General features: G+C 43.5%; 2 protein-coding genes across 2 annotated transcripts; both read left to right on the forward strand.

Annotated features, from left to right (window-relative positions):
- The first annotated feature begins 350 nt into the window (after positions 1–350).
- On the forward strand, positions 351–11,707 carry LOC124522695 (vomeronasal type-1 receptor 1). Its single transcript, XM_047094280.1, has 2 exons — positions 351–465; positions 10,782–11,707. Exons 1-2 carry the CDS (start codon positions 351–353, stop codon positions 11,705–11,707), a joined length of 1,041 nt encoding a protein of 346 aa, XP_046950236.1.
- A 3,699-nt stretch (positions 11,708–15,406) lies between these two features.
- On the forward strand, positions 15,407–24,191 carry LOC124522697 (zinc finger protein 416-like). Its single transcript, XM_047094281.1, is given in 3 exon segments — positions 15,407–15,439; positions 18,128–18,254; positions 22,591–24,191. Coding segments are annotated over 3 exon segments (1,761 nt in total).
- The last annotated feature ends 1,339 nt before the right edge of the window (positions 24,192–25,530 follow it).

The raw sequence follows: 25,530 nt of genomic DNA on the forward strand, positions 1-25,530 counted from the left end.
GCCCACTGGTGCACTGGGCTTACAGACCTCGGTCTCACTGTGGACCCTGAAGTAGCCCATGAACTGGCTTCATTCCCTCTTGGCTATGGTCTGGGAACCCCTGGAGAACACTGATTTATACAACCACATGTGGAGGAGATAGCTTTTGTAAAAGTCCAGGGGTCCAGTGAAGAAGTTCTAGCACCCTATTGGAGCCAAAAAAAAAAGAAAATCTGGCATTGGAGTCACTGGATAGGGTAAGAGGAACACTGACTGAATCTGTGTCACTCCTCCCCACAGGTGGCACAGCTGAGTGCCAAGAGAGCCCTTCTTGGTCCTTATTTCTCCCGCGGGGGGGGAAGTAAGAGCACATGCGTGAGTGCCTGGCTTCCACAGCTGTGCAGAAAGCTGCCAAAGAGGCCCATCTGTCTCTCACCCCATCCAGAGGACTGAGCTACGAGTCACACTACTGGAGGGTGGTGAGAGGTTAGGAGAAGAGTGGTCACGGGGTCAGGACAGAACGTGTAAGAGGGACAGGGGTCTTACTGAGCCTGGGCTTCGTTAATAGGCCCTCCCGTGAGCTGCTGGGGATGCCTTGTCTGAAGAGCCCTTCAACTGACCCACAGCCACCCCCAGCAATCCACATGTCTCACTCGCACACCTCCACCCTGAAGCCACATCCCTGAGAGCCACACTCTCAACAACCGAAAGAGTGAGCTTTTGCAGATCGCTAGTGAATGCAAGCAGAAAGCCAGTGAATCTGTGGGTCTAGGAGAGACCACAACCTTGAGCATTTAGCACAACTCTTGGAAAAACAAAAACGAAAGGGAGGCTGTGAGCACCTCGGCCTGGCTACGGAGACTGGAGAGGCGGCATACAAGTTTAAGTATTCTGCTACAAGAGGAGGCAAGAAGTGTGGCGGAGTTGGGAGTTGTACCTATAGAAGTTCTGAGAAAACCTCAGAATCCTTAGCAGGGCTGACAGAAGGTATTTATTTCCTGAAGTAGCAAGTAAAGACTGGAAGAGGTAACTCCTACTTCAAATGGGAAGATAACAATGCAGGACTTCAAGGAACATGAAAAATCAAGGAAACATAACATCCCCAAAAGAACACAGTAATTTTCCAATAACTGGCCCCAAAGACATGGAGATCTGTGATTTACCTGATAAAGAATCCAAAACAGGTGTTTTAAGGAAGTTCAATGGTGTATATGATGGCACAGAAAAAACAATTCGATGAAACCAGGAAAACAATATATGAATAAAATGAGGAGTTTAACAAGATGGAAATCCTAAAAAAAGAACCAAAAAGAAACTCAAGAGCTGAAGAATACAATAAATGAAATGAATATGCTCTAGAGACCATCAACAGAATGGATAAAGCAGAAGAAAGAAAAAGAGATACTTGTGCACTGTTGGTGGGGATGGATATTGGTACCATGGAAACCAGTATGGAGGTTCCTCAAAAAATTTAAAATACGTGATTCAGCAATGCTACTTCTGGGTATATATTCAAAGTAAGTGAAATCAGAATCTCAAAGAGATATATATAGTGGAGAACCAGCTGTGAGAAAATTTTGCAATAACATGGATGAAACTTGAGGGCATTATGTTAAGTAAAATAAGTCAGACATAGAAAGACAAATGCCTCATGATCTCACTTATACGTGTAACCTAACAGAGCTGAACTCACAGAAACAATAGAATGGTGGTTGCCACAAACTGAGAGGTGAGGGAAGGGGGTGGGTGTTGATCACAGAAACTTCCAGTTTTAAGGTGAATGAGTTCTGGGGACCCCATGTACAGTATGGTGACTTTAGTTAACAATACTATATTACATACCTGAATGTTGTTAAGAGAGTAGACCTTAAATGTTCTCACCACACATACACCCAAAAAAAAGGTAATTATGTGAGGTAATGGAGGTGTTAATTAATGCTATTTTGTTCATCATGTTGCGATATATAATGTATCAAATCATCACATTGTACGCTTTAAAATTACATGTTATATGTCAATTAAATCTCAATAAAGCTGGAAAAATATGAAGGGAAGTAAGAGAGAAGTGTAGGAGTAGGAGGGTGTGAGTCTTTTTTTTTTTAATATTTATTTATTTATGTATTTTGAGAGAGAGAACATGAACAGGGGAGGGGCAGAGAATGGAGGAGACAGAATCCAAAGCAGGCTCCGTGCTGCTGGCCTGAAGCCCAATGTGGGGGTCAATTTTACAAAACATGAGACTGGGCCGAAATCAAGAGTCAGATGCTCAACCAACTGAGCCATCCAGGTACCCCTAGGATGTGAATCTTTTTTTTTTTTTTTTAACATTTTATTTTTATTTTCTGAGAGACAGAGAGAGACAGAGCACAAGCAGGGGAGGGGCAGGGAGAGAGAGGGAGAGACAGAATCTGAAGCAGGCTCCAGGCTCTGAGCTGTCAGCACAGAGCCAACCTACGGATGTGAGATCATGACCTGAGCCAAAGTCGGTGTTCAACTGACTGAGCCACCCAGGCGCCCCTAGGTACAGTATGAATCTTCTTAAAGAGCACAGAAACTTTCTCTTTCCCTTGCCCACATCTTTTCTGTACGTTTCAAATTGCATCAAAATTAAAAGTTAGAAATGCCAATCCATGCAAATGGTCTTTTCAGCAAGAAAGAGAAGTAGCACACAAAAGTTCAATAGAGGTTTAAATATAATTTAACATAACTGACCTCACCATAAAGAAAATAGCTGGAGGAGCACCTGGGTGGCTACACTAATGCAAGGGAAAACATTGCACTGAAAGATTTAAAAGGAAGAATCAAACCTGCCCCCTTACCTCTTTAAAATATTTTCTTCCCTAAGAGTCTTACTATGAATATCCTACTTAATGTCGCTACCCTTCCTTGACCACTGAACTTTTCATCACCCATGCTCTGCTCTTTTCCATTTTCCATAGAACACAATGACCTATAATAAATTAAAGAATTTAGGGGCGCCTGGATAGCTCAGTCAGTTAAGCATCTGACTTTGGCTCAGGTCATGATCTCATGGTTCGCGGGTTCAAGCCCTGCATGGGGCTCTGTGCTGATGGCTCAGAGCCTGAAGCCTGCTTTGGATTCTATGTCTCCCGCTCACTCTCACTGCCCCTCCCCCAGTTGTATGTTGTCTCTCTCTCAAAAATAAATAAACATTAAAAATTTAAAAGAAAAAGAATTTAAAAGCTTGGTTTATTTAATGTTGTTTCTCTAAAAGAAATTCGTTTCTGGGGTGCCTGGGTGGCTCGGTCGGTTAAGCATCTGACTCTTGGTTTTGGCTCAGGTCATGATCTCATGGTCCGTGAGTTCAAGTCACATGTGGGGTTCCATTCCGTGCTGACAGTGCAAAGCCTGCTTGAGATTCTCTCTCTCCCTCTCTCTGCCCCTCCCCTCACTCGTGCTATCTCTCTCAAAATAAATGAATTAAAAACACTTTTTAAAGAAGTTAGTTTCTGTGTTTTGTACGATGGTCCAGTGTAGCCACCAAAGTGCCCAACCAACATAAGAACTCTGATAAATATCTTGGAAAACACTTAATGAATGTAACATCACAGATTTCTGTTTATTTGAACCACCCAGCTATTTTTTTTTTTTAATCTCTACTCATTTCAGTCAGTACCCACAGTGAGCTTAGGAATGGAAAGGAATCATATTTTCAGACAAACTTCCAAAATGATTAATAATCCTGCATAATGAAGTGTTTGGTTTCATTCTCCAACTTAAGAGATCCCAATGTTGTCTGGCCTCCTTAGTGTTCCTTGAGATTTATTTTTTAAATGTTTCACAATTAAGTTGTTCCTTAGTTATCCCTGAAACTTTTGATAGAAAACTTTGTAATTCAACATTAATTGCTTTCAGTAATTTGTACAACCTGCAAATGTTTTTCATTGAAAATCTCAACTCCCTGTGCAGGTATTGTCACCAAAATTACTGGTGACACGATAATTACTTTACACCATGGAGATGAGATCATGGAGTCCCAAACCTTTATCCTGGGTTCGGATGCTCCTTTCCACCTCTGCACAGATGCTTCCCGAACACCTACTGTCCTGATTCCAAATGTTATTTGGGGTAAGTGTCTAGTTTTTGTTTTTGTTTTTTTTAGATAAGTGTGAGATTCATAGGAGAGTTATATCACAAAAAATCCAGTAAAAAACACAGATATAAAGTGCACACATGCTCTCTCTTGCTCTATGTTTTATGGGTTGAAACAGAAACATATTTCTGTGTCTAGTGAAAAATGACGTTTCCTGAGAACATCTGACACCTACCACCCCCTTGCCCACATTCTTTTTTGTTTTAATGTTTATTTATTTATTTTCAGAGAGGGAGAGAGGAAGGGGGGAGAGAGAGAGGAGGCAGGGAAGGGAAGGGGCAGAGAAAGAGGGAGAGAGAGAGAATCCCAAACAGGCTCTGCAATGTGAGCACATAGTCCCACTAAGGGCTCAAACCCATGAACCATGAGATCATGACCTGAACCAAAATCAAGAGTCAGATGCTTAACTGACTGAGCCACCCAGGCGTCCCGCCTTTACCCACCTTCTTTACGGCTACCTGGCATTTCTCCTCTCTCCTCAGAGTTACAGCTTCTATGAAATCTTTCATTTCTCTCTGAAGATGCTGAACATCATAGGACACGCTCTAAAGACTTCACACAGTAGATATGTGCCCAACAGTTAGATAATGACAATGAACTCCAGCCTCTGAGTAGTTGCCTGGGGTCTGCGTGACAGGTGCTAGAACACGAATTTACTTGTTAGATTTTCTGCTGAGCCTGTTGTACTAACTGAAGCTGTGATGACAAAGGTTGAAACTTTGTCATCAGAAGAATGTTAATATTTATCTTCTGTTTACAGAATTAAAAGACCAATCTCATCCCCCAGTTAAGAGAGATTATTATTTGAAGAACACTGTGCCTAATGGTTGTAGGATTTGGGGCTGGAGCAGGGAGGGAGGAATAACCAGAGACTTCAGTAGTCTTCCAATAGTAGTATTACCCTGCTGTGTAATCCAGCAGATGGTAAAAGTGCCTTGTTAGTCTTCTTCTGCCGTTAACCTATTGCTCTCTCTACCCTCCAAGATGTATGTTTATCAAACTAAAAAGATAAGAATAAAACAATAAAATAAAATTCTGACTGGAGAACTTGTTTGACGGGGAAGTTCACGCCCCCTCGCTAAGACCAGGAGTCACTTAATTTGGATCCTCCCTTTGTTGCCCAACACCCTGCGATTATGGGAATGTCACGATCCTTTATTGCCTTTGTACTTCTGAAGTCTTTAAGGGCTGGAATGATCAGTAACCACGGCAATTTCAGATTTTAGGACTCTCATGTGGGCTTTTAAAAAAATGTTTATTTATTTTGAGAGAGAGAGAGAGAGAGGGAACACCAAGAGTCGGATGCTTAACAGACTGAGCCGCCCAGGCATCCCCCCTCCCTCGCCCCCAAGTCTTGATTTGGGCTCAGGTCATGAGCTCATGGTTCATGAGATCGAGCCCCATGTCAGGCTCTGCACTAACAGCACCAAGCCTGCTTGGAATTCTCTCTCCCCCTTGCCTTGTTCTCTCTCTCTCTCTCTCTCTTAAAATAAACAAACTTTTTTTAATTATAAAATTTTAAATTTAAAAACTACGAATTTCACCATGAAATTTTTAGGAAATCAATTCACGCATAAATTTCAGGTGGATTTCCACTCTGACACCCCCTCCCCTGCCCCTTTCCTCTTTCCCAGCCCAGACAGTTAACCCTGCTTCACTTGTGGAGGATCCTTCTAGACCAATTTATATTCAGTCACGAAGATCTCTCTTAAGTCACATCTGCTGATTTACGGCTGAGTGAATTCACCTTCTGCATTCTTTTGTGAAACATATTAATCAATGTCCAAGGAATATGATTGATACTTACTAGTGAGGTGTTTTCCTCCTATTCACCCCACGGACTCTCTTATCACTAGCCCATTAGGTTGTTTACCAAGCGTGAGGTGTCTCCCCCACACTTAAATACAAACTGCTCTATTTCAGTTACTAAAATAGAATTGAAATGTATTTTACACAGCATTTACTTTAATCTCAAATTGCACAATCATTCCAGAAAACAAGAGAAAAACCTATATCAGGTAAAATTTTATGTATTCAGTATTCTAAATGATTTTCAGAACATTTTAAATTTGTGGCTGTTTTGTATCTGTCATGACATGGTGTGTCAGGTTCAGCCAGACACAAGAGAGGGCCAGAAAAACCGTTTATTATAGTCACGGGTCCTACAGAGACAGAGTCCGGGCACACCACCAGGGGGTCATTGGTGGAAGAGCCAAGGGGGTTGACTCAACTAAGCAGGTGGAGAAGGTGGGGGATGGAAGAGGAAATGGAGGAGGACCTCTAGGCAAGCGCCTTTATTGAGGGTCAGGGTGGAGTACACAGGAGATAGTGAAAGGGGATTCCACTGGCGCATCTGAATATCCCGAGGTCACAGTCAGTTACACATTTTAAAATGTGTAACACAGCAGGCCAATAAGAAAACTCCAAATTGTGTATCTTTTCTGATATGCAATAAAAATGATGCAATTTTTCTAGAGGAAACCGACCCTAATGAAATTTCAGCAAGAGTATGTGTGCATTTAAAAAGTACAATGTCATTTTTGGTGTAATTTGTTTTTTTCTGATGTTTATGAGAAAAACACATTTTATAATGTATGCTTTCTTTTCTAAGAGTTGCCTGTTCATTTACATTGCCAAAGAAACACCGAGATTATTATAATTGCTGCTTCTACATATTCAAATGCTTTCTTTGAGTTTCATTTTTCTATTTGTTTGAGGGGTCTTTCAGTAAAAAAACAGTATAAGCATGAAAACACTTTTAACTATTATCTTTTTTTTATTTTAGAGACAGCGTGCAGGGGAGAGGCACAGAGGGAGAGAGAGAGAGAGAGAGAGAGAGAGAGAGAGAGAGAGAGAGAGAGAATCTTAAGCAGGCTCCACACTCAGCAAGGAGCCCGATGCAGGGCTCAATCCCACGACCCTGGGATCATGACCTGAGCTGAAATTGAGAGTTGGACGTTCAACCAACTGAGCCACCCAGGAGCCCCTTAACTATACATAAATACAAATGTGCTACAAATGTTTTAAATCCTCAGTTTTGGTGCACGCTTAGTAATACTTGGCTCAGCCAAAATTATGAAAATATACTACTACCAGGGGCATCTGGGTGGCTCAGTCGGCTGAGTGCCCAACTCTTGATATCGGCTCAGGTCATGATCCCAGGGTCGTGGGATTGAGCCCTGAGCCAGACTCTGCTCTGATCATGGAGCCTGCTTAAGATTCATTCTCTCTCTCTCTCTCTCTCTCTCCCTCTCCTCCCCCTCTGCCTGTCTCCCCCACTCACACACTCCCTCTCTTTAAAAAATATTTTAAAAAATAAATACATTCAAAAAGAGAACATATTTTTAGCTAAGAGATTAGACATTTCTTAGGTTTAGATCCAGTATTTATTTATTTTCTTAAGATTAAAGCTCAAAAAATATACCTGTGATGTCTTAACTAAGTCTCCAAATATTTTACTACCATATATTAAAAAACTCATTTCTCCGAAAAAATTCAGCATTAACTTTTATCATATATAAACTTCTATAAATTTATCTCATAAATACCTGCAAACATAGATAATTTGTAATCTCCTTATTCTATTCCATATTTGGTTTTTGCCATTAGTAACCCAGAGTTATTATTTACTTTATATACAGTAAGGAAAGTTCTTTTCATTAAACATTTAAAATTTTGCATACGTTTGATGTTAATAGAGAAAATTTTGAAATGTTAACATTTTGGGGGCACCTGGGAGGCTCAATCAGTTAAACATTCAGCTTCAGCTCAGGTCATGATCTCATGGTTCATGGGTTCAAGTTCCATATTGGGCTCTGTGCTGACAGCTAAGAGCCTGGAGCCTACTTTGGATTCTGTGTCTCCCTCTCTCTCTCTCTCTCTCTGCCCCTCCCGTCTCTCTCTCTCTCTTAAAAATAAATAAATATTAAAAAAAGAGAAATGTTAACATTTTCATTGGAATTTTATTCAGTAACATACTTCTTAGTGTGAATTTTATTGTTAACATTCCAAAAATTTCCATCTAGGATGATGGTTTTCTTTGTTGTTATTCAAAATGAATCGTATGACTTAAGTACAGTTTCTGGTTTTCAATCAATGTTCCCCTCATATTAGTTTATTTTAATGTTGTTTTCCAAAATTCCACTAGTCTTTCACTATCCACTGACACCTTGGAAAAGGCTATTGCCTAAAAAGGAAAATTTAAACTGTCTTGATTTGGGACTATTCTAAATTATGTGATTTATCCTAATAACAATTCCGATGTTTCTCAAGTGTATAACCATCTCAGTTTTCTTTCTTTTTTTTTTTTTTTTAATTTATTTTTTTGGGACAGAGAGAGACAGAGCATGAACGGGGGAGGGGCAGAGAGAGAGGGAGACACAGAATCGGAAACAGGCTCCAGGCTCCGAGCCATCAGCCCAGAGCCTGACGCGGGGCTCGAACTCACGGACCGCGAGATCGTGACCTGGCTGAAGTCGGACGCTTAACCGACTGCGCCACCCAGGCGCCCCACCATCTCAGTTTTCAATCATGGAACTTGAAACCTAGCTTACAGCTATCGCTCCTTAATCCATGCCAGGAAGACCGTGACTCCGTAAACTGCTGTCCAGCATGCTGGCTTTGTGTCTTCGCAATCTGAAGAAGTCTTCATACTTCATCAACCAAGACTGAAACATCAGTGACTCTGGAAGAAGGGATTGTCCTCATGAGGAAGTCTCTCCTCAAATGTCGTTGAATTTATTTTTTACTATTTAATTTCGTATCTCTGAATCTTTTCCCATGATGAAATATTTTTATCTGACATCCACAAGTCTTATCCAAACAGGCCATTTTTTTGTGTGCCTCCACAGACATTTCTTAATGCAAAATGCAGGCTGTTCAGCTAATGCAGGGGTAATGGTTGATAGTCACCCTTTACCAGTTTTCAGAATAATTAGTTGTTTCCCTAACATCTTCCGGCATTAACCTTTGCATTACTTGTCTATATATGCCTTTGGTTTATCTATGTCAATCCTTTCAAGTTACCGTTGCACCAAACTGGGGCAGTGACAGCTTCTTCAGGACAGACCTTGCCACCTCCCAAAGTAACCCTCAGCACTGATGGTTTCCTCTATTCCCTTGCCAAGCAAGGAGTTTTGGGATGATCTTTGGAGGTTCCTGTCCTAGATCTGGAATATGTCAGTTTTTTCTTTTTTCCTAAACCACACTGCTTCTTATACGGAAAAACTGTATTAGGTGTCCATAAACTGGGCGCTAGAATTAGGCACTGTCGTGAAGTTGTCTATAATTTCTAGATTTTTTTCAATGAAAAGAAAAATGAAATACATGCAAGTTAAAACCAATACTATAGGAGTTGATATTATTTCTGTCAAATGTAGGCTTTAGACTTTTACTCAGAGTATTTGGTTTCATATGTGCATTTGTTTTGTCTTATAGGGAAAGATTTATTTCCCATTTATACGAATATGTTTGTTCCCAAAATACCATACAAATACATTATAGTAAAATATGTAGACAAAAGTTAAGATTTGGGCAGATAGTTTTGCCTCCATTTATCCCCGTTCAGGATATACACTCAAAATTCTAATTTTCAATTCACTTGAAATGTATTTCCCTATTCATATTTCCTTTACATACAGGGACAGCCACGTGGATAGCCAATCAAATTTTGTAACATTTGAATTTAGTGCTTTTAAAACAATTAATTTAACATTATTTTTTTTTTAATTTTTTTTTCAACGTTTTTTATTTACTTTTGGGACAGAGAGAGACAGAGCATGAACGGGGGAGGGGCAGAGAGAGAGAGAGACACAGAATCGGAAACAGGCTCCAGGCTCTGAGCCATTAGCCCAGAGCCTGACGCGGGGCTCGAACTCACAGACCGCGAGATCGTGACCTGGCTGAAGTCGGACGCTTAACCGACTGCGCCACCCAGGCGCCCCTAATTTAACATTATTTAATAATTATGTGAAATACGTACATTTGTACATATAAGGCACTATGACAACATTTCTTCCTTACAAGTCTAGCTTTAAAATTAGCCCCATCCTATATATGTTCTGTGTCCATATTGTCACTCCTCCACACACTTGGGGAAACCTTAGCATGTTACACACAGTTTTGTACCTTGCTTCTCACTTCAGAATACACACAGTTCATAACTGCAGATCAGAGTCTAGAGATCCTCCTCACTCAATTCACAGGTGTGGAAAACTCTGTTGTGCAGATGGGCCATAAATCACTCACCATGTTCCAGTGAACAGACATTTGTTTCCAAGTGGAACCTTCAGGAATAGACTCTGTACCCATTAGCATACATATATAATGTTTATTTTTTTCTTTTAAAAAAAATTTTAATGTTTGTTTATTTTTGAGAGAGAAAGAGAGGCAAAGCGCCAGCAGGAGAGGGCCAGAGAGGGAGACACAGAATCTGAAGCAGGCCCCCGGTTCTGAGCTGTCATCACAGAGCCAGACGCTGGGCTCGAACTCATGAACCGTGAGATCATGACCTGAGCTGAAGTTGGACGCTTCACCGACTGAGCCACCCAGGCGCCCCTATAGTGTTTATTTAAATTTAGAAAGAATGTGCTAAGCTTAGTGCTGGAGGCCACTGGGTTTGGTGGTAAATATTTCTTTTTGTTTGTCAAACTGCATTCCTCTGGCTGCTACTGAAACCAATGTTCCATAGATGACGTGATCGCTTCTGTCAAGTGGCAAATCGGGATTACCTTAGTCACTCAGCTGGGAGTGGGAACCCTTGGAAACTTCTCCCTTCTTTGTCTTTATAACTTCACTCTGCTCACTGGACACAAGGTGAGACCCACAGACGTGATTCTCAATCAACTGGTCTTAGCCAACTCCTTGGTGCTTTTCTCCAGAGGGATCCCTCATATAACGGCAGCTTTTGGAGCAACATATTTCCTGAATGAGGCTGGATGTAAGTTTTTCTTCTACTTCCACAGAGCAGCCAGGGGGGTCTGCCTCAGCACCACCTCCTTCCTCAGTGGCTTCCAAGCCGTTAGGCTTCGCCTCAATGTCTCTAGTTCGATGGAGCTCAGAAGGAGATCCTCAAAGTGCATTTACTTGTGCTGTTGCCTTTGCTGGATCCTGCATCTCTTGGTAAGCATCTTTGTTCCTATTAAAGTGGCTGGTCCAACGCACAGTAAAAACCTTAGTGTGAAGATAAATTATGGATACTGCTCCCCATTAAATCCGGACCGATTTTTAAAGTTTATAGTGACAGCCCTATTTTCTACAATTGACCTCGCATGTTTGGCCTTCATGGTCTGGGCTAGTGGCTCCATGGTTATTTTCCTACACAGGCACAGGCAACATGTCCAATATATTCACAGCAACAGCCATTCTCCTAGACCTTCTCCCGAGGCCAGAGCTATGTACACCATTTTGATCCTTGTGAGCTGCTTTCTCTCTTTTTACTCACTGTCTTCTCTTTTGTCTGTTTGGATGATTCTATTTGTTATTCCAGGCCAGTGGCTGGTGGATGCCTCTGTATTTTTGTCTTTATGTTTCTCAACATTCAGTCCCTTTTTGCTCATTTTCAGTGATACTCGTGTCACTGGTAAACTGCAAAACCCGTTCTGTTTTATTGGCTAGGCGAGGTAAACAGCTTTTGCTAATTTGGCTGAGACCGTAAGACTCTGTTCTCTACGGGAAATTCAATCATTCCTTCCATCATCTGCTAATACTTAGGGATCAATAATTTTCAGATTTTTGATAAGAAAGTATTATGCTGTGTAGACTGAAACAATTAGGTCCTAGAACTCATGAACCCTATAATAGGGGCACGTGAATATTATGTAAGTTGTTTACACAAACATTACTCAAATTGTTTTAGCTTCATCCATAGAAAAATCCATGAAATTGTGAAATAGTAGAACAGAGGAAAAATTGTGAGTTTGGGGATTTAGACAAAATCTCTCACTTTGCAGGTGTTTTGGTGTATATATAGCAGTAAATTATATGTAATATAAAGTTTTCCATTTTAATTATTTTCAAGTATACGATTCAGTGGCATTAAGTAAATCTGCAGTGTTCTGTGTCTACTACCATTACCACTATCTGTTTCTAGTTCACATATATGTGTGAAAATATAATTTATATACGAAAATAATACAACATATAAAGTTGTGTTAATTTCAAGTACACAACATAGTGATTCGACAACTCTATACATTACACAACGCTCATCGTAAGTGCAGCCACCATCTATCACCATGCAGGGTTATTACAATATTATCGACTCTGTTCCCTATGCTGTATCTTTGTCCCTGTGGCTTATTTATTTTATAGCTGGACACGTGAAACTTAAAAAAAAAATCAAACCAAACAGAAAATATGTACCCACTGACCAATAATTTCCCATTTCCCTCTCTACCTAGGCCCTGCTAACCTCTAACATATGTTCAGTCTCTATGAGCTCGACTATTCTGGGTATTTCCTATGAATGGAATCATAATATTTATCTTTTTGGGTCTGGCTTTAATCACTTAGCATAATGTTTTCAAGTTTCACCCATCTTGTTGTATGTATCAGAACTTCATTCCTTTTTGTGGCTGAATAATATTCCATTGTATAAAATACCACATTTTTAAAATCCTTTCCTGTGTTAACAGATACTTGGATTGTTTCCACCTTTTGGATATCGTGAAGAGTGCTGCTATGACCATTGGTGTACAAGTGTTTGTTTGAGTCCTGCTTTCCATTCTTTGGGTTGGATACCAGGAGTGTTAAATGCTAGGCCCAATGGTATTTCCATATTCAAGTTTTTGAGGAGCAGCTAAACTGGTTTTCACATTGTTCAATCTCACACTGCACTATTTTACATTCCCATCAGCAACAGATGAGGGCTCCAATTTCTCCAATTTTTCTAAGGCTTTGTCAATACGATTTCTGCCCCACGGCCATCCTGGTAGATGTGGAGTGATACCTCATCATGGTTTTGGATAAAATTTCCCTAATGAACCATTCTGTTAACATTTTAAGTAATTCACACCTGCTGTTTTCCATGATCCCTTTCCTCACCTATTTTCCCCTATCTACTGACCTTCCATCAGTATGCAAATAGGGACTAACACCTAGAAGGAAAACTTTCTCGCTTCTATCACCTCCTTAATGCTCTATTTCATTTCCTGATGCTCCAGAATCATCTTCCCCACTGCCCATCCCAATCAACCTTGCAGCCCACACATTAAATTCCCTCCTCCACTCTCTTTTCCATTCCCCAAATGAAGTCAAGGAAACCCATCTTTCTTCCAGTGTGAGTAAACTACACATAGCAAAATATATATTCAACAGGAAACAGACACATCCTGTTAGAAATAAAGGTAATATATGGCTTGAGCCCATTACTTTGGGATTTTCTTCCTCCTTTATTCAACTCAAAAGATAACCTTCCTAACTCAAGTAAGACTTCTAGAAGCGGCTCCTACTTCAAGTAAGATTTCTTCCAGCCCTTAAATAGGTTAGAAGTTTCATGCTGTACTCTGTGGATTTCCATGTACTCAGAGCTCAGGGTGAGGAGGAGTCTGGAATCCCTACGTAAGCCCAACAGAGAACGGGGTATGGGCACTGAAGAAACCTCAGTAAATCTGCGTGGGGTCGCCAAGGTGTCTGGAAAAAAAAAAAAAAAACAAACAACTAACCTGTGCAGGTGCTGGATGAGACTTCACAAGGCTGGGCAAAGAACTACTACTGCTGGGGCTCGGAACCGCTGCAGATGGCACAGGCCACAGAGTGAGGGTGCTATTAGAACCCTGCAGGGAACAAAGGCAACAATGACCCCCCTGCTGTTTACACTCAGGTTGCCACCCCATTCTACTACCCCACAAGCGGTTCTCACCCTTTGACTTATGAAGTATTTTTCAAGTTTCTGTTTTAAAAGCATTCACCATTGCTTTGGGTTGCTTTCCAGACACCCCTGCGGGAAGCCACACGGGGGGCGGGGACTTGTCCCGGGTGGGGCCTTGCTTGCATGGACTTAGGCTCAGGGGCAGGTAGGTCTTGGAGGCAGCAGAAGCCCACGCTGAAGGTAGGTTACGCTTGGGGCTCTCAGTGCACCTGTTTCCCTGAGGGAACCTGGTTAATTCTTTCCCTCCGCAGACAGACATGCTCATCAGGTCAGCGGGCCAGGTGTGATCTGAGGTCGCATCTGACCGGGGACAGCGTGGGCTGGGCACAGAGGAGATGGAACTTCAGACCCCAAGGTGCCGGTGGGCCCCACGGAAGCTCGGGTGGAGGGCCGGGCAGCGCGGGGATCCGGGGACACACCTAGAGGGCGTGGGCACCTCCTCAGAGGCCCCCGAGTCTGAGTTCCCCCTTTCCACCCAAGGGGCTTCCAGGGGGCGCCCGCCCGGGTCCCGGGAGCGGTGAGGGCCGCGAGCTGCCGCCGAGGGCCCCCCAAAGGACAGCGGGGAGTTGCGGGCGCGCGCTGACGTTCCTGGGTGTCGGGCTCCTCCCGACAGGGCTCCCCCGGGGCCCTCAGGCTCCAGGCGCCGGATTTCCGCCGCGGATCCCGGGGGCAAAACGCCCCCGCCTCGGGCCGCCGACCTGAGCCGCCAGCGACGCGTCCGCGCGGCTCGGGGGGAAGAGTGCGCACCTGTGCCCGCCGAGGCCAAATCCCGACCTTTCTGGGCGACCCGCGGGAAGCGCACACAGTGCCGCCGGGCCTGATCCGGGTCTTTTAACTCGTTCTGAGACGCGGGGCCGGGGCGCGTGGGGAGCGGCTCCGGGACTGGGGAGGGGGTAGGCACGTCCAGCACTGGGCGCTTCCCCGGAGGAGACCTCCCACGTCGCCCACGACCACCCCGCTCAGCCGAGGGGCGCCCGGGTGCGGGTCGAGCTTCCGCGAGGGGACCGTCCCGGGGCCTCTCCTCACACCTTCCTAGACGGTGTCTGTACTCCGCGAGCAAACGTGGCCTCGGGGCTCCGCGAACCTCGTGCCGAGCGCCACCGTGGGGACTACATTACCCATAATTGCCAGTGCCGCGTGCCCAGAGCGTGCAGCCAATGAACGCGCAGAAATAGGGGAGTTTCCGCGTGTGGACCAGAGCTTCGGGGCGGGACTTCCGGCACCCCTGAGGCTGCAGTCGCTTTGCTTTCGCGCGCAGCCGGGATCTGGGACCTTTAGGAGCGTGCAGTTGGGTCCGCGGTGGTGAGAGCCAGAAGGTGGTAGGGGTGGGGTTGTCCCCACTGCACAGCAGCTGGTCTGAGGGTCGGAGGCGGTGGTTGACAACTGTGCACGAGTCCCGTCTCTGTCGCCGACCTCTTAGGACCCCTCTGTACCTACAGAGTCGGATGGCGGCGGCCGCGCCCCGGGACCCGACTCAGGTAAACGCGCGGCCTCCAGGTCCTCCCCGCCCTTCCTCCACCCAGGCCCTAAAGGCCCGAACACGAGGTGCCTGCTCGCGTCCCTACGGCCCAGGCCCAGGGGGCCGGGTCAGTGGGGAGATAATGTGTGACGTCCCCATTTCTTTTTCTCTTCTTTTCTTTTCTTTTCTTTTTTCTTTTCTTTTCTTTTCTTTTTTTTCTTTTCTGCGTCCCCGTTTCTGAAAGCCACCGTTGATGAGATGTGAGAGTGTTACAGGCAGAGAGACCGGTTTGCAGGGGCAATTGATCCAGGAGCAAATGCTCCTGTAGTGCCAAGATGAAGAGTTTCAACTTAATTCTCAGGATGCCGGAGCCATGGAGGGTTGTGAATAGAAGAGGCACAAGATCTGAATTAGGCTTCTCAAAGTTTTCAAAAAGTCACTCAGAGTTAGAACAGACCGGAAAGAAGATGATAATTCCGAGGCACAGGGAGTTTGAGTCCTTGGCCAAGGTCACGCAGTTGTAAGAGTCAGCACTGGGGACTGAGGCTCAGAGAGAATGCAGTCATCCCAGGTCACCTGGCTCCAGGGCCGGGCAGGGGTGCAGGGGAGCCCATGGAGCCCTGCCATGGTTACATCCCTCGGGTGACCCTCCTCCTTGCACAGATTACCAAGACCAGAGAAGCACTTATGGACTGTAGGAAGGTGAGCGAAGGATATCCCAGGCCCTCAATGGTCCTGAGCCCCCATCTTGGTCTCTGGAATTGTGTCCTGAGTCTCTTTGCCCGCCACTCTTCCACTCTTCTTGGGCCTGGAGACCCAGGGTCATAAATCCAGGCTGGAAGTTATATGGAGAGGTTCCTATTGCTGGCAACCAATACAGTGAGGTAAAAGATTGTTCCAGACAGAGGTATTGGAATATGTTCATGCTAGGAGGTGAAGGTGTGTTTGTTCAAGGAACTGCAGTTCCTCTTCTCATGAGAGAGAAGAGAGAACAGAGAGCAGTTGGGAAGGGGTCGGGCCTGGAATGGCTCCATGAAAAGTTGGGTGTCTCTTCTGGAGGTGATGGGGAAAATAGGTTTGGAGCAGAGGGAGGTGATCTGACCTCGGTCTCATCAGGACCCCTGAGGCTGCAGCCTGGAAGAGAGAGAGCAGATACTCTTGGGGGGCCAGGGATGATGGGAAAAACAGGCAACTTGCAGTCCTTGAGGTGAGTGCTGGTGGTTGTACCGGGGTGCTGGCTGTTGAAGTGGGAGAGCTGGTTGGATTCTGGATCAGTTTTTAAATTAGGCCTGGCCAGAATTTCAGATTTTGAGAAAGAGAGAGAAAAAGGTAAAGAGTTGTAGGGCTCAGCAGCTGGAAGGGTGGAAACTCCCTTAACCAAGATATTAAAGTTGGTAGAAAGATTAATTCTCACTGGGGAGATGAGTTTTGTTTTTGGCTATCTTAAGACTCGGAGATGTTTCAGAGAAACACGTGTGGAGAACAATTAGTAGATGGCCACAAAGGTCTGGAACTCTGAGAAGGGGTTCAATAGGGAGACATCCAGAAGGTGGTGGTGTCTGCACGGGGGGTAGCGTGGGTCCCAATTAGGAGGGGGATCCTTGTCATCATGATAAAGGTCACAGCAAGGGGAGCTGGGAGCTGTGACTGTCATGCCTGGGCATCTGGGTGGGGTGCTGGGCCTCATAAACACAGCTGAGGGGGAGAAATGGCTGTGGGAAGGTTGTGGGAGAGGACAACCTGTCAGGTGGCCAGGGCTTCCACAGGAAGCATGGACATAAGGGGAATGTGGGCGCACAAGAGTAACTGAGACAAGATGACACTGAGGCCCACATTAGTGTTTATTCGTACTGCGGACTTACCAGGAATTTATTGTGTCTCTTGGTGTATCCTAGCTGTTTCAGTCAGGCTGGCAAATTAGCACCGGGGCAGAAGTCATCATCTAGGAGCCTCGCTGGGGCTGGGGTAAGAGACCTCCAGGGCTGGGCTTTGACTGCTGGTTTGATGGATAGGAAGGCAGTGACTGACGAGGGGACATCACACGCACCACGAGTGGAAGGGAGCCCTGGGGACCTGAGGTCTGCAGGTGGTTCTTGGTGGCTGGGGTTGAAGCAAGGAGCAGAACCGGGTGGAGAGGCCTGCAAGTGGGTTTTGTCCCCTCCGGTAGCAGGGATCAGTGGAAGTCTGGGGTAGCGCTGGGTCCTTTTGGAATTTGCCAGACACCACCTGGATGTCATAAGCAGGTACTGCCTGCCATTACCAGGGTGATGCTTCTGGGTAGGAGGGGAGAAGTGGTTTCCAGAGCAAGACTATGAGAGAGGTGTGGTGGAAGTAGTTTCATGGAGAGAGAGCGTGAACTGAAGGACCTAGGGCCGTGACTTTGAGGACGTAAGGGTGGAGAGTGAGCCCATGTTTGGTTGTGTCTCGGAGGCACAATCTGGGAGACCTCAGACAAGAGGACGTATGTCCTAATGCCAGGCTCAATATTTAGATGGCACCTCCCTGCCCACATGCCGGTTGTTGCTGTGGGCAGTGACAATGATCATGATACTGTGAGAAGAGAGCAGGTCTCTCTGGCTCCAGGACCGATATGTCTTCCATAGTGGGGACCGCTGGAAGGAGAGGGAACATGGAATGAATGTCGGGGTGAAGAAACTCAGAGTCGTAAAAAAGCTGATCAAGGAATGATCTGTCCCCATCACGGCAGGGCTGTGTGACTTTTGAGGACGTGGCCATTGACTTCTCCCAGGAGGAGTGGGGGCTTCTTGATGAGGCTCAGAGACGCCTGTACCACGATGCGATGCTGGAGAACTTGGCACTTATAGCTTCGCTGGGTAAGGCCTTCACACGCACCCCAGTATCCTGGTTTTTGTCCATTGTCTTTTACCTCCCGGGCAGCTCTGCCCTTTCTGCAGCCAAACCATGGGTCCTGCTCGCTTCGCCATTTTCTTGGCACACGTGTCATGTGGCGGACCATAGTTGTGTGCACTGCCCTGAGAAGACCTAAGTCCCATTGCTCCAGGCATTCAGGGAAGGGTCTGGGATTCAGGAGTCTTGCTGTCAGCCTAACGCACTGTAACCTTGTTTGCTCTCTCCCTGGCAAGATGACTGTGTCCATGGCACCTTGTGTTCCAAGTGCTTAATTACGGATAGAGTCAGTGGTTTTAATAATACTGATGTTGGTAAAATGTAAAACACAAAGGATAAACCCTAATGTAAACTGTGGACTTTAGTTAGTAATCATTCCTTTGTCAATGCCTATAAAATGTGAAACACAAAGGGCAAATGATATTGATGTTGGATATGGGGTCCTGGTGGATAGAACAACATTTAGGTTACAGTAGCCCACCATGAGGTACCCTTTAATTTTTCTAGATTTAAGAACAGGTACAATCGAGTTGTAGGACAGAGGAGTAGTGAGGATACTCTCTTTTATTTATTAGATTTTATATAACAAGTTTTAATCCCTGGAGACCCTGTTTTAACTTACATTGGGCCATATTAACATTTTACCTGGGTTGGAGGTGGGGGGCTATGGGATCTCATTTTATTGAGCCCATCTCTGTCAGAGACTTACATTAATTTAAGTGTATTCATCATGTTAGAGCATCTGTGCCCAATATGGGATATTTCTGGGTCTTAAGACACTGGGAAATTTAGGAAAGGCTAGTGTTCAAATGAGGCATATCTGTTTCTGTTTTATATCTGGTTACTTTCCTGAGTATAGGAGTACAGTGTGTAAAAGTAGTGGGATTCCCCAGATAACAATTTGAGCCCCAGTAATGATTAGGTTGATGAGGTTTTGGCTTTGGTGCCTTTAGTAAATAATGTTTAAACCACTTTACTGAGGAATTATTGACATGTCTAAAAACTGTATATATTTTATGGATACAATTTGATGGGTTTGGGGATAAGTATATACCCGTAAATACATTACCATCAGCAAAGCCATAAACATCCATCCCTCCCTAAATTTCCTCCCAACCCTTTATTATTATCTTGATCATTTGTGTGTGAATGTGTGTGTGAGTGTGTTAGCAAATTTTAAATATACAGTAGTCTCCCCTTACCCATGGTTTCTCTTTCCATGGTTTTAGTTACCCACAGTCCACTGCAGTCTGGAAGTAGATGATCCTCCTTCTGATGTATCTTCAGGTCAGTAGTAGCCTCACGCTAAGTCACAGTGCTTGTGTCATTCATCTATCCTATCACATAGGCATTTTATCATCTCACATCTTTACAACAAGAAGGTATGGTAGAGTAAGAAATTTTGAGAGAGACCACATTAACATAACTTTTATTATAGTATATTATTATAGTTGTTCTACTTTCTTATTATTATAGTATATTATTGTAATTGTTCTACTTTCTTATTAGCTATTGTTAATTTCTTACTCAGCCTAACTTATACATTAAACTTTATCATAGGTGTGCATGTATACGAAAAAGTGTAATGTAGACAGAGTTCAGTACTATCCGCAGCTTCATGTCTCAACTAGGGATCTTGGAATGTGTATCCCTCAAACATAAGGGAGAACTATTGCACATTATGGTACTGTTAGCTATAAACTGCTGTATAGTAGGTCTCCAGAACTTACTCATGTTAATAATTGAAATTTTGTACCATCACTCCTCCATTTCCTCTTTCCCCAAGGCCCCCTTGTCAAGATTAGTTGGTCATATATTTAGGGGTTTATTTCTGTGCTCTCTATTCTGTTCTGTTGGCTTATGTGTCTGTTTTTATGCCAGTACCATACTGTTTTGATTACTATAGCTTTGTAATAGAATTTGAAATCAGGAAGTGTGATGCTTTCAGCTTTGTTCTTCATGCTCAGGAGTGCCTTGGCTATTCAGGGTCTTTTGTGGTTCCACCCTAATTTTGCTTGTTTTTCTACTTCTGTGAAAAATGCCCTTGGTATTTTGAAAAGGATTGCATTGAATCTGTAGATTGCCTTGGGTTGCATGGACATTTTGAGAATGTGAATTCTTTCAATTTATGAACAAGGGATATTTTTCCATTTATTTGTATCTTAATTTCTTTCATTAGTGTTTTATAGTTCCCAGCGTATAGATCTTTCACCTCCTTGATTAAATCTCTTCCTAAGTATTTTATTATTTTTGAGGCTCTTGTAAAAGGAATTGTTTAATTTCTTTTTTGCACAGTTCCTTGTTAGCGTATAAAATGCAAGTGATTTTTGTGTGTTGATTTTGTATCCTGCAATGTAATTTACTGAATTAATTTATTTTAACAAGTTTTTATTTTTCTTGCCCAATCACTCTGGCCATGACTTCCAGTAGCATGTTGAATAGAAGTGGTGAGAGTGGTCATCCTTGTCTTGTTCCCGATCTTCACCAAAAATCTTTCAGCTTTTCGCCATTGAGTATGATGTTGGCTGTGGGCCTGTCATATGTGATCTTTATCATGTTGAGGTACATTCATTCCTTCCATACCTGATTTGTTGAGAGTTTTTTGTTTATGAAAGGATGCTGAATTTTGTTACATGCTTTTCTATCTTTTGAGATGATGATATGATCTTTATCCTTTATTTTGTTAATGTAGTATATCACATTTATGGATTTGTGTTTGTTGAACCATCTTTGCACCCCAGAGGTAAATCTCACTTGGATGTGGCGTATGATCCTTTTAATGTGCTGTTGAATTTGGTTTATTAATGTTTTGTTGAGGATTTTTGCATCTAGGTACATCAGGGATATTGGTCTGTAATTTTCTTGTGTTGTAGTATCCTTATCTGGCTTTGGTCTGAGGGTAATGCTGGCCTTGTAAAATGAATTTGGTTGTATTCCCTCCCTTCAGTTTTTTGGAAGAGTTTGATGAGGAATGACGTTAAATGTTTCATAGAATTCATCAGTGAACCCATCAAATCCTGCACTTCTCTTTTGGGTGAAGGTTTTGGTTTTGTTTTCGTTTTTGTTTTTTAAAGGGGAAGTTTTTGATTACGGATTCAATGTCTTTATTCATTATCGGTCTGTCTAGATTTCCTATTCATGATTAAGTCTTAGTAGTTGTATGTTTCCAGGAATTTATCCATTTCTTCTAGGTTATCCAATTTGTTGATGTATAGTGGTTAATAGTCATCTCTTATGATCCTTGTATTTCTGTGGTATCAATTGTAATGTCCTCTCTTTCATTTCTAGTTTTGTTTGAGTCTTCTCTTTTTTTTCCTTAGTCTAACTAAAAGTTTGTCAATTTTATCTTTTGGGAAAAAAAATTCTTAGCTTTGATCTTTCCTATTGTCCTTCTAGTCTCTATTTTATTTATTTCCACTTTGACCTTTTTAATTTCCATCCTTCTGCTAACATCAGGCTTAGTTCTTTTCTAGTTCTTTGAGATGCAAAGGTAGAATGTTTACTTAAGATCTTTCATTTTTTCTTAATATAGATATGTATCTGCTATAGCCTTCCCTCTGGAACTTTTTTGCTGGATCCCATAAATTTTGGTATATTGTTTGTATTTTCATTTGTCTCAAGATATTTTTTTTTTATTTAAAAAAAATGTTTAATGTTTATTTCTGAGAGAAAGAGACAGAGCACAAGCAGGGGAGGGGCAGAGAGAGAGGGAGACACAGAATCCAAAGCAGGCCCCAGGTTCTGAGCTGTTAGCACAGAGCCTGACACAGGGCTCGAACTCACAAACTGCGAGATCATGACCTGAGCCAAAGCCGAATGCCCAACCGACTGAGCCACCCAGGAGCCCAAAGATATTTTTTGATTTCCCTTTTGATTTAATCTTTGAATCACTGGTTGTGCAAGAGTATGTTCTTTAATTTCCACATATTTGTGAATTTCCCAGTTATCCTCCTGTTACTAATTTCTACTTTTTGTTGCATTTTGGTCAGGAAAGATACTTGATATGATTTCAGTTTTCTTAGACTTGTTAAGACTTTTTTTAACCTATTATATAATCTATCCTAGAGAATGTTCCCTGCACTCTTGAGTAGAATGTGTATTCTGCCGTTCATTGGAATGTTCTGCATATGTCTGTTAGCTCCATTTGGTCTGTAGTGTTGTTCAGGTCCACTACCTTTTCTATCATCAATGTTTTGTAAAATGAGAAAACGTCATGTTATACATAAAGTTTAAAAAAAACAAACATGATTAATACTTTCCCACCATCGTCAGCATGACTCATCAGTATTTCTCCTTTTTCAGTTTGTTGGCATGGAATGGAGGATGAAGAGACACCTTTTGAACAGAGTGTTTCCATAGAAGTTTTATCACAGGTCAGGATTCCAAAGGCAGGTGCCTCCATCCAGAAGACTCACCCCTGTGAGAAATGTGTCCCAATCCTGAAAGACATTTTGCACTTGGCCCATCTACCTGGGCAGAAAGTGTATGTAGATGGAGCATGTGCAGACCTGTACCAGCTTCGGGAGCATCACAGTGCAGAGAAGAGGGATGTGGGCAGGGCTTCATTTATAAAGAGCTGCATATTCCATGTGTCAGGGAATCCCTTCACCTGGAGAAAAGTTGGAAAGGAGTTCCCAGACACATTGGGCTTTCTCCAGCACCAGGTGATTCTCAACAGTAAGAAGCCAAACAAAATCACCAAGTGTGGGGAGGCCTTTCCTTGTGGAGAAAGTCATTACAAATCATGTGAATGTGGGAAAGCCTCCAGCCACAAACACAGCCTTGTTCACCACCCAAGAGTCTCTACTAGAAAAAGGGTTTATGAGTCTAGCAAATATGGGAAGGCTTTTCACTGCAAGTACTCACTTGTTCAGCTCCAGAGATCCCGCACTGGAGAAAGGCCTTACGAGTGCAGCGAATGTGGAAAATCTTTTAGGCTAAGAGCCACCCTCATTATACACCAGAGAGTTCGCACTGGAGAAAAGCTGTATAAGTGTGGTGAATGTGGGAAATCCTTTAGTCGGTGTTCCAACCTTATTGAACACTGCAGAATCCACAGTGGAGAAAGGCCTTTTGAGTGTGAGGAATGCAGGAAAGCCTTTGCGTGCAAATCCAATCTTGTGAGGCACCAGAGAACACACACTGGAGAAAAGCCTTATGAGTGCAGTGAATGTGGGAAATCCTTCAGACAAAGCTTCACCCTTGTTCGACACCAGAGAATTCACACCACAGCAAGTCCTTATGTGTGTGACCAGTGTGGGAAATCCTTTAGCCAAAGAGCTGCTCTCATTAGACACCAGAGAATTCACACCAGTAAAAGGCTTTACGAGTGTGGAGAATGTGGGAAAGCCTTTGGATCCAAATCCAAACTTTATCGGCACAACTGAAGTCACACTGGCGAAAGGCCTTATGAATGTGCTGAATGTGGGAAATCTTTTACACAAAGCTACAGCCTTGTTGAACACCAGCGAATTCATAGCAGAGCAAGGCCTTTTGAGTGTGGCCAGTGTGGGAAACGCTTTAGCAGAAGAGCTATTTTCACTAAACACCGAAGAATTCACACTGGAGAAAGGCCTTATATGTATCATGAATGTGGGAAATCCTTTAGTCGAAGCACCAGCCTTACTCAACACTGCAACATTCACACAGGAGCAAGGCCTTATGAGTGTGGCCGATGTGGAAAATCCTTCAGGCAAAAATCTGTTCTCATTCAACACCAGGTAGTTCACACTAAAGAAAGGCCTTATGAATGCAGCAAATGTGGCAAATCCTTTAGCCAACGCTCTAGCCTCAATCTCCACCAGAAATTTCACAGCATGGAGAGGGCCCGTGAATGTAGGAAATACGGGAAATCCTTCATTCCAACCTCCAATGTTGTTTAACACCAGAAAGTCCACATTTGAAAATGGGCTTAGATTTGAAGGAAACATGCCATCTCCCTGTTCACTCTAATGGCCCTAAATAGTTGTGTGAGGGAGCCACATGCCTGAAGTTGAACCTCATACCTCCAAGCATCCAGGGGGGCAAAATATCCCCTCAGTTTATAGGCATGTGTGAGGCTTACAGGGGCTGCACTGCACGGTCCAGACCACCCAGGGCCCTTACCCGAATGCCACCACTGCCAGTTTTTCCAGTAGAAGCCATCCCACTTTACTACCTTGTACACTGCTTCATCGGTCACTCCAGTGTGCCTAAGGCAAGGCAAACGTCTATGGCCTCTCCCATTCCCTGGAGGAAATCTTGAGTAGTCTTTGCCCTTACAGTGATTTCCCTTTTCTGGTTAAGTATGAATATGACTCAGTTTGGGCCAAGAGTGGGCTCTGTTGGAAGCTTGCAGGGAAGGCTTACCTACTTCATGGAAATTGTTGGTTTCACATGACACTTGTAATTGATTTTTCTAGTCTTCAGGTCATCAACCAGTAACTATCTACCTCATTGCTCTGGTTTGTGCAGTAATAAAGGCCTTATTGTTTAATGTACCTTTAATCTTGGAGGGGGGGTGTTCACTGTTTGGCGTGGGTGGAAAACAGAATTGTACTCTGTGGATGTGCTTTTGTGGGGGCCCCAGCTTTGTGCACCTCAGCAGGGACGACATAAAGACCGAGAGTAGCTCTCATTCCAGTTTTAGCCTAATGTGCATTGCTGCACAAGACCTAGGAACCAGTGCAGCGCTTCATAGTCCTAATTTGTGGACTCCATACTTGCTGAGACCAAAGGACACTCTAAGGAGGGGTCCCTTGTTTTGCCAAGCTCCGGTGCCTTTAGGAATGGTGTGAATCTATTCTCTTGCTCCTGGAGGGTGCTGTTGAGGGGAAGCTTTTCACCAGGTTCTACAAAGGAGTCAGTGTCCTGATGTTTATAATTCTGAAGACTGGCATCACTGTCAGACAACAGGAGCCAGGCTTCAACCATAACTGGTACTAATATTCTTGATGTGATTAACAGGCAGGGGAGGGGCCTGCAGCAAACCAGATGGTGTATGCCTCTTCTAAAAGTGCATCCTTGCATGTTCCAGTGACTATGCTTGTGAGGAATTCCAGGACCACCACAGCTGTGTGTCTTCTGTAGCTGAAGTCATTGTTAGAGCAAATAATCTAGAGTTTGTGAATTCTCATTGTCTTCCTGAGCTGTTGCCCTCAAGGGCCGTCCATTGTTCTAAAGGCAGAGAAATGAAAGAATGGAGATTGTCCATTGGAGTATTAGGTTGTTAAACCTGCTGGTTTCCAAAAAGTGGGCAATTCA

The sequence above is a fragment of the Lynx rufus genome, unplaced genomic scaffold (genome assembly GCF_022079265.1).
Source record: "Lynx rufus isolate CCGP_SWC_20201006 ecotype Redwood Valley unplaced genomic scaffold, mLynRuf1.p SCAF_39, whole genome shotgun sequence".
NCBI classification, from domain to species: domain Eukaryota; kingdom Metazoa; phylum Chordata; class Mammalia; order Carnivora; family Felidae; genus Lynx; species Lynx rufus.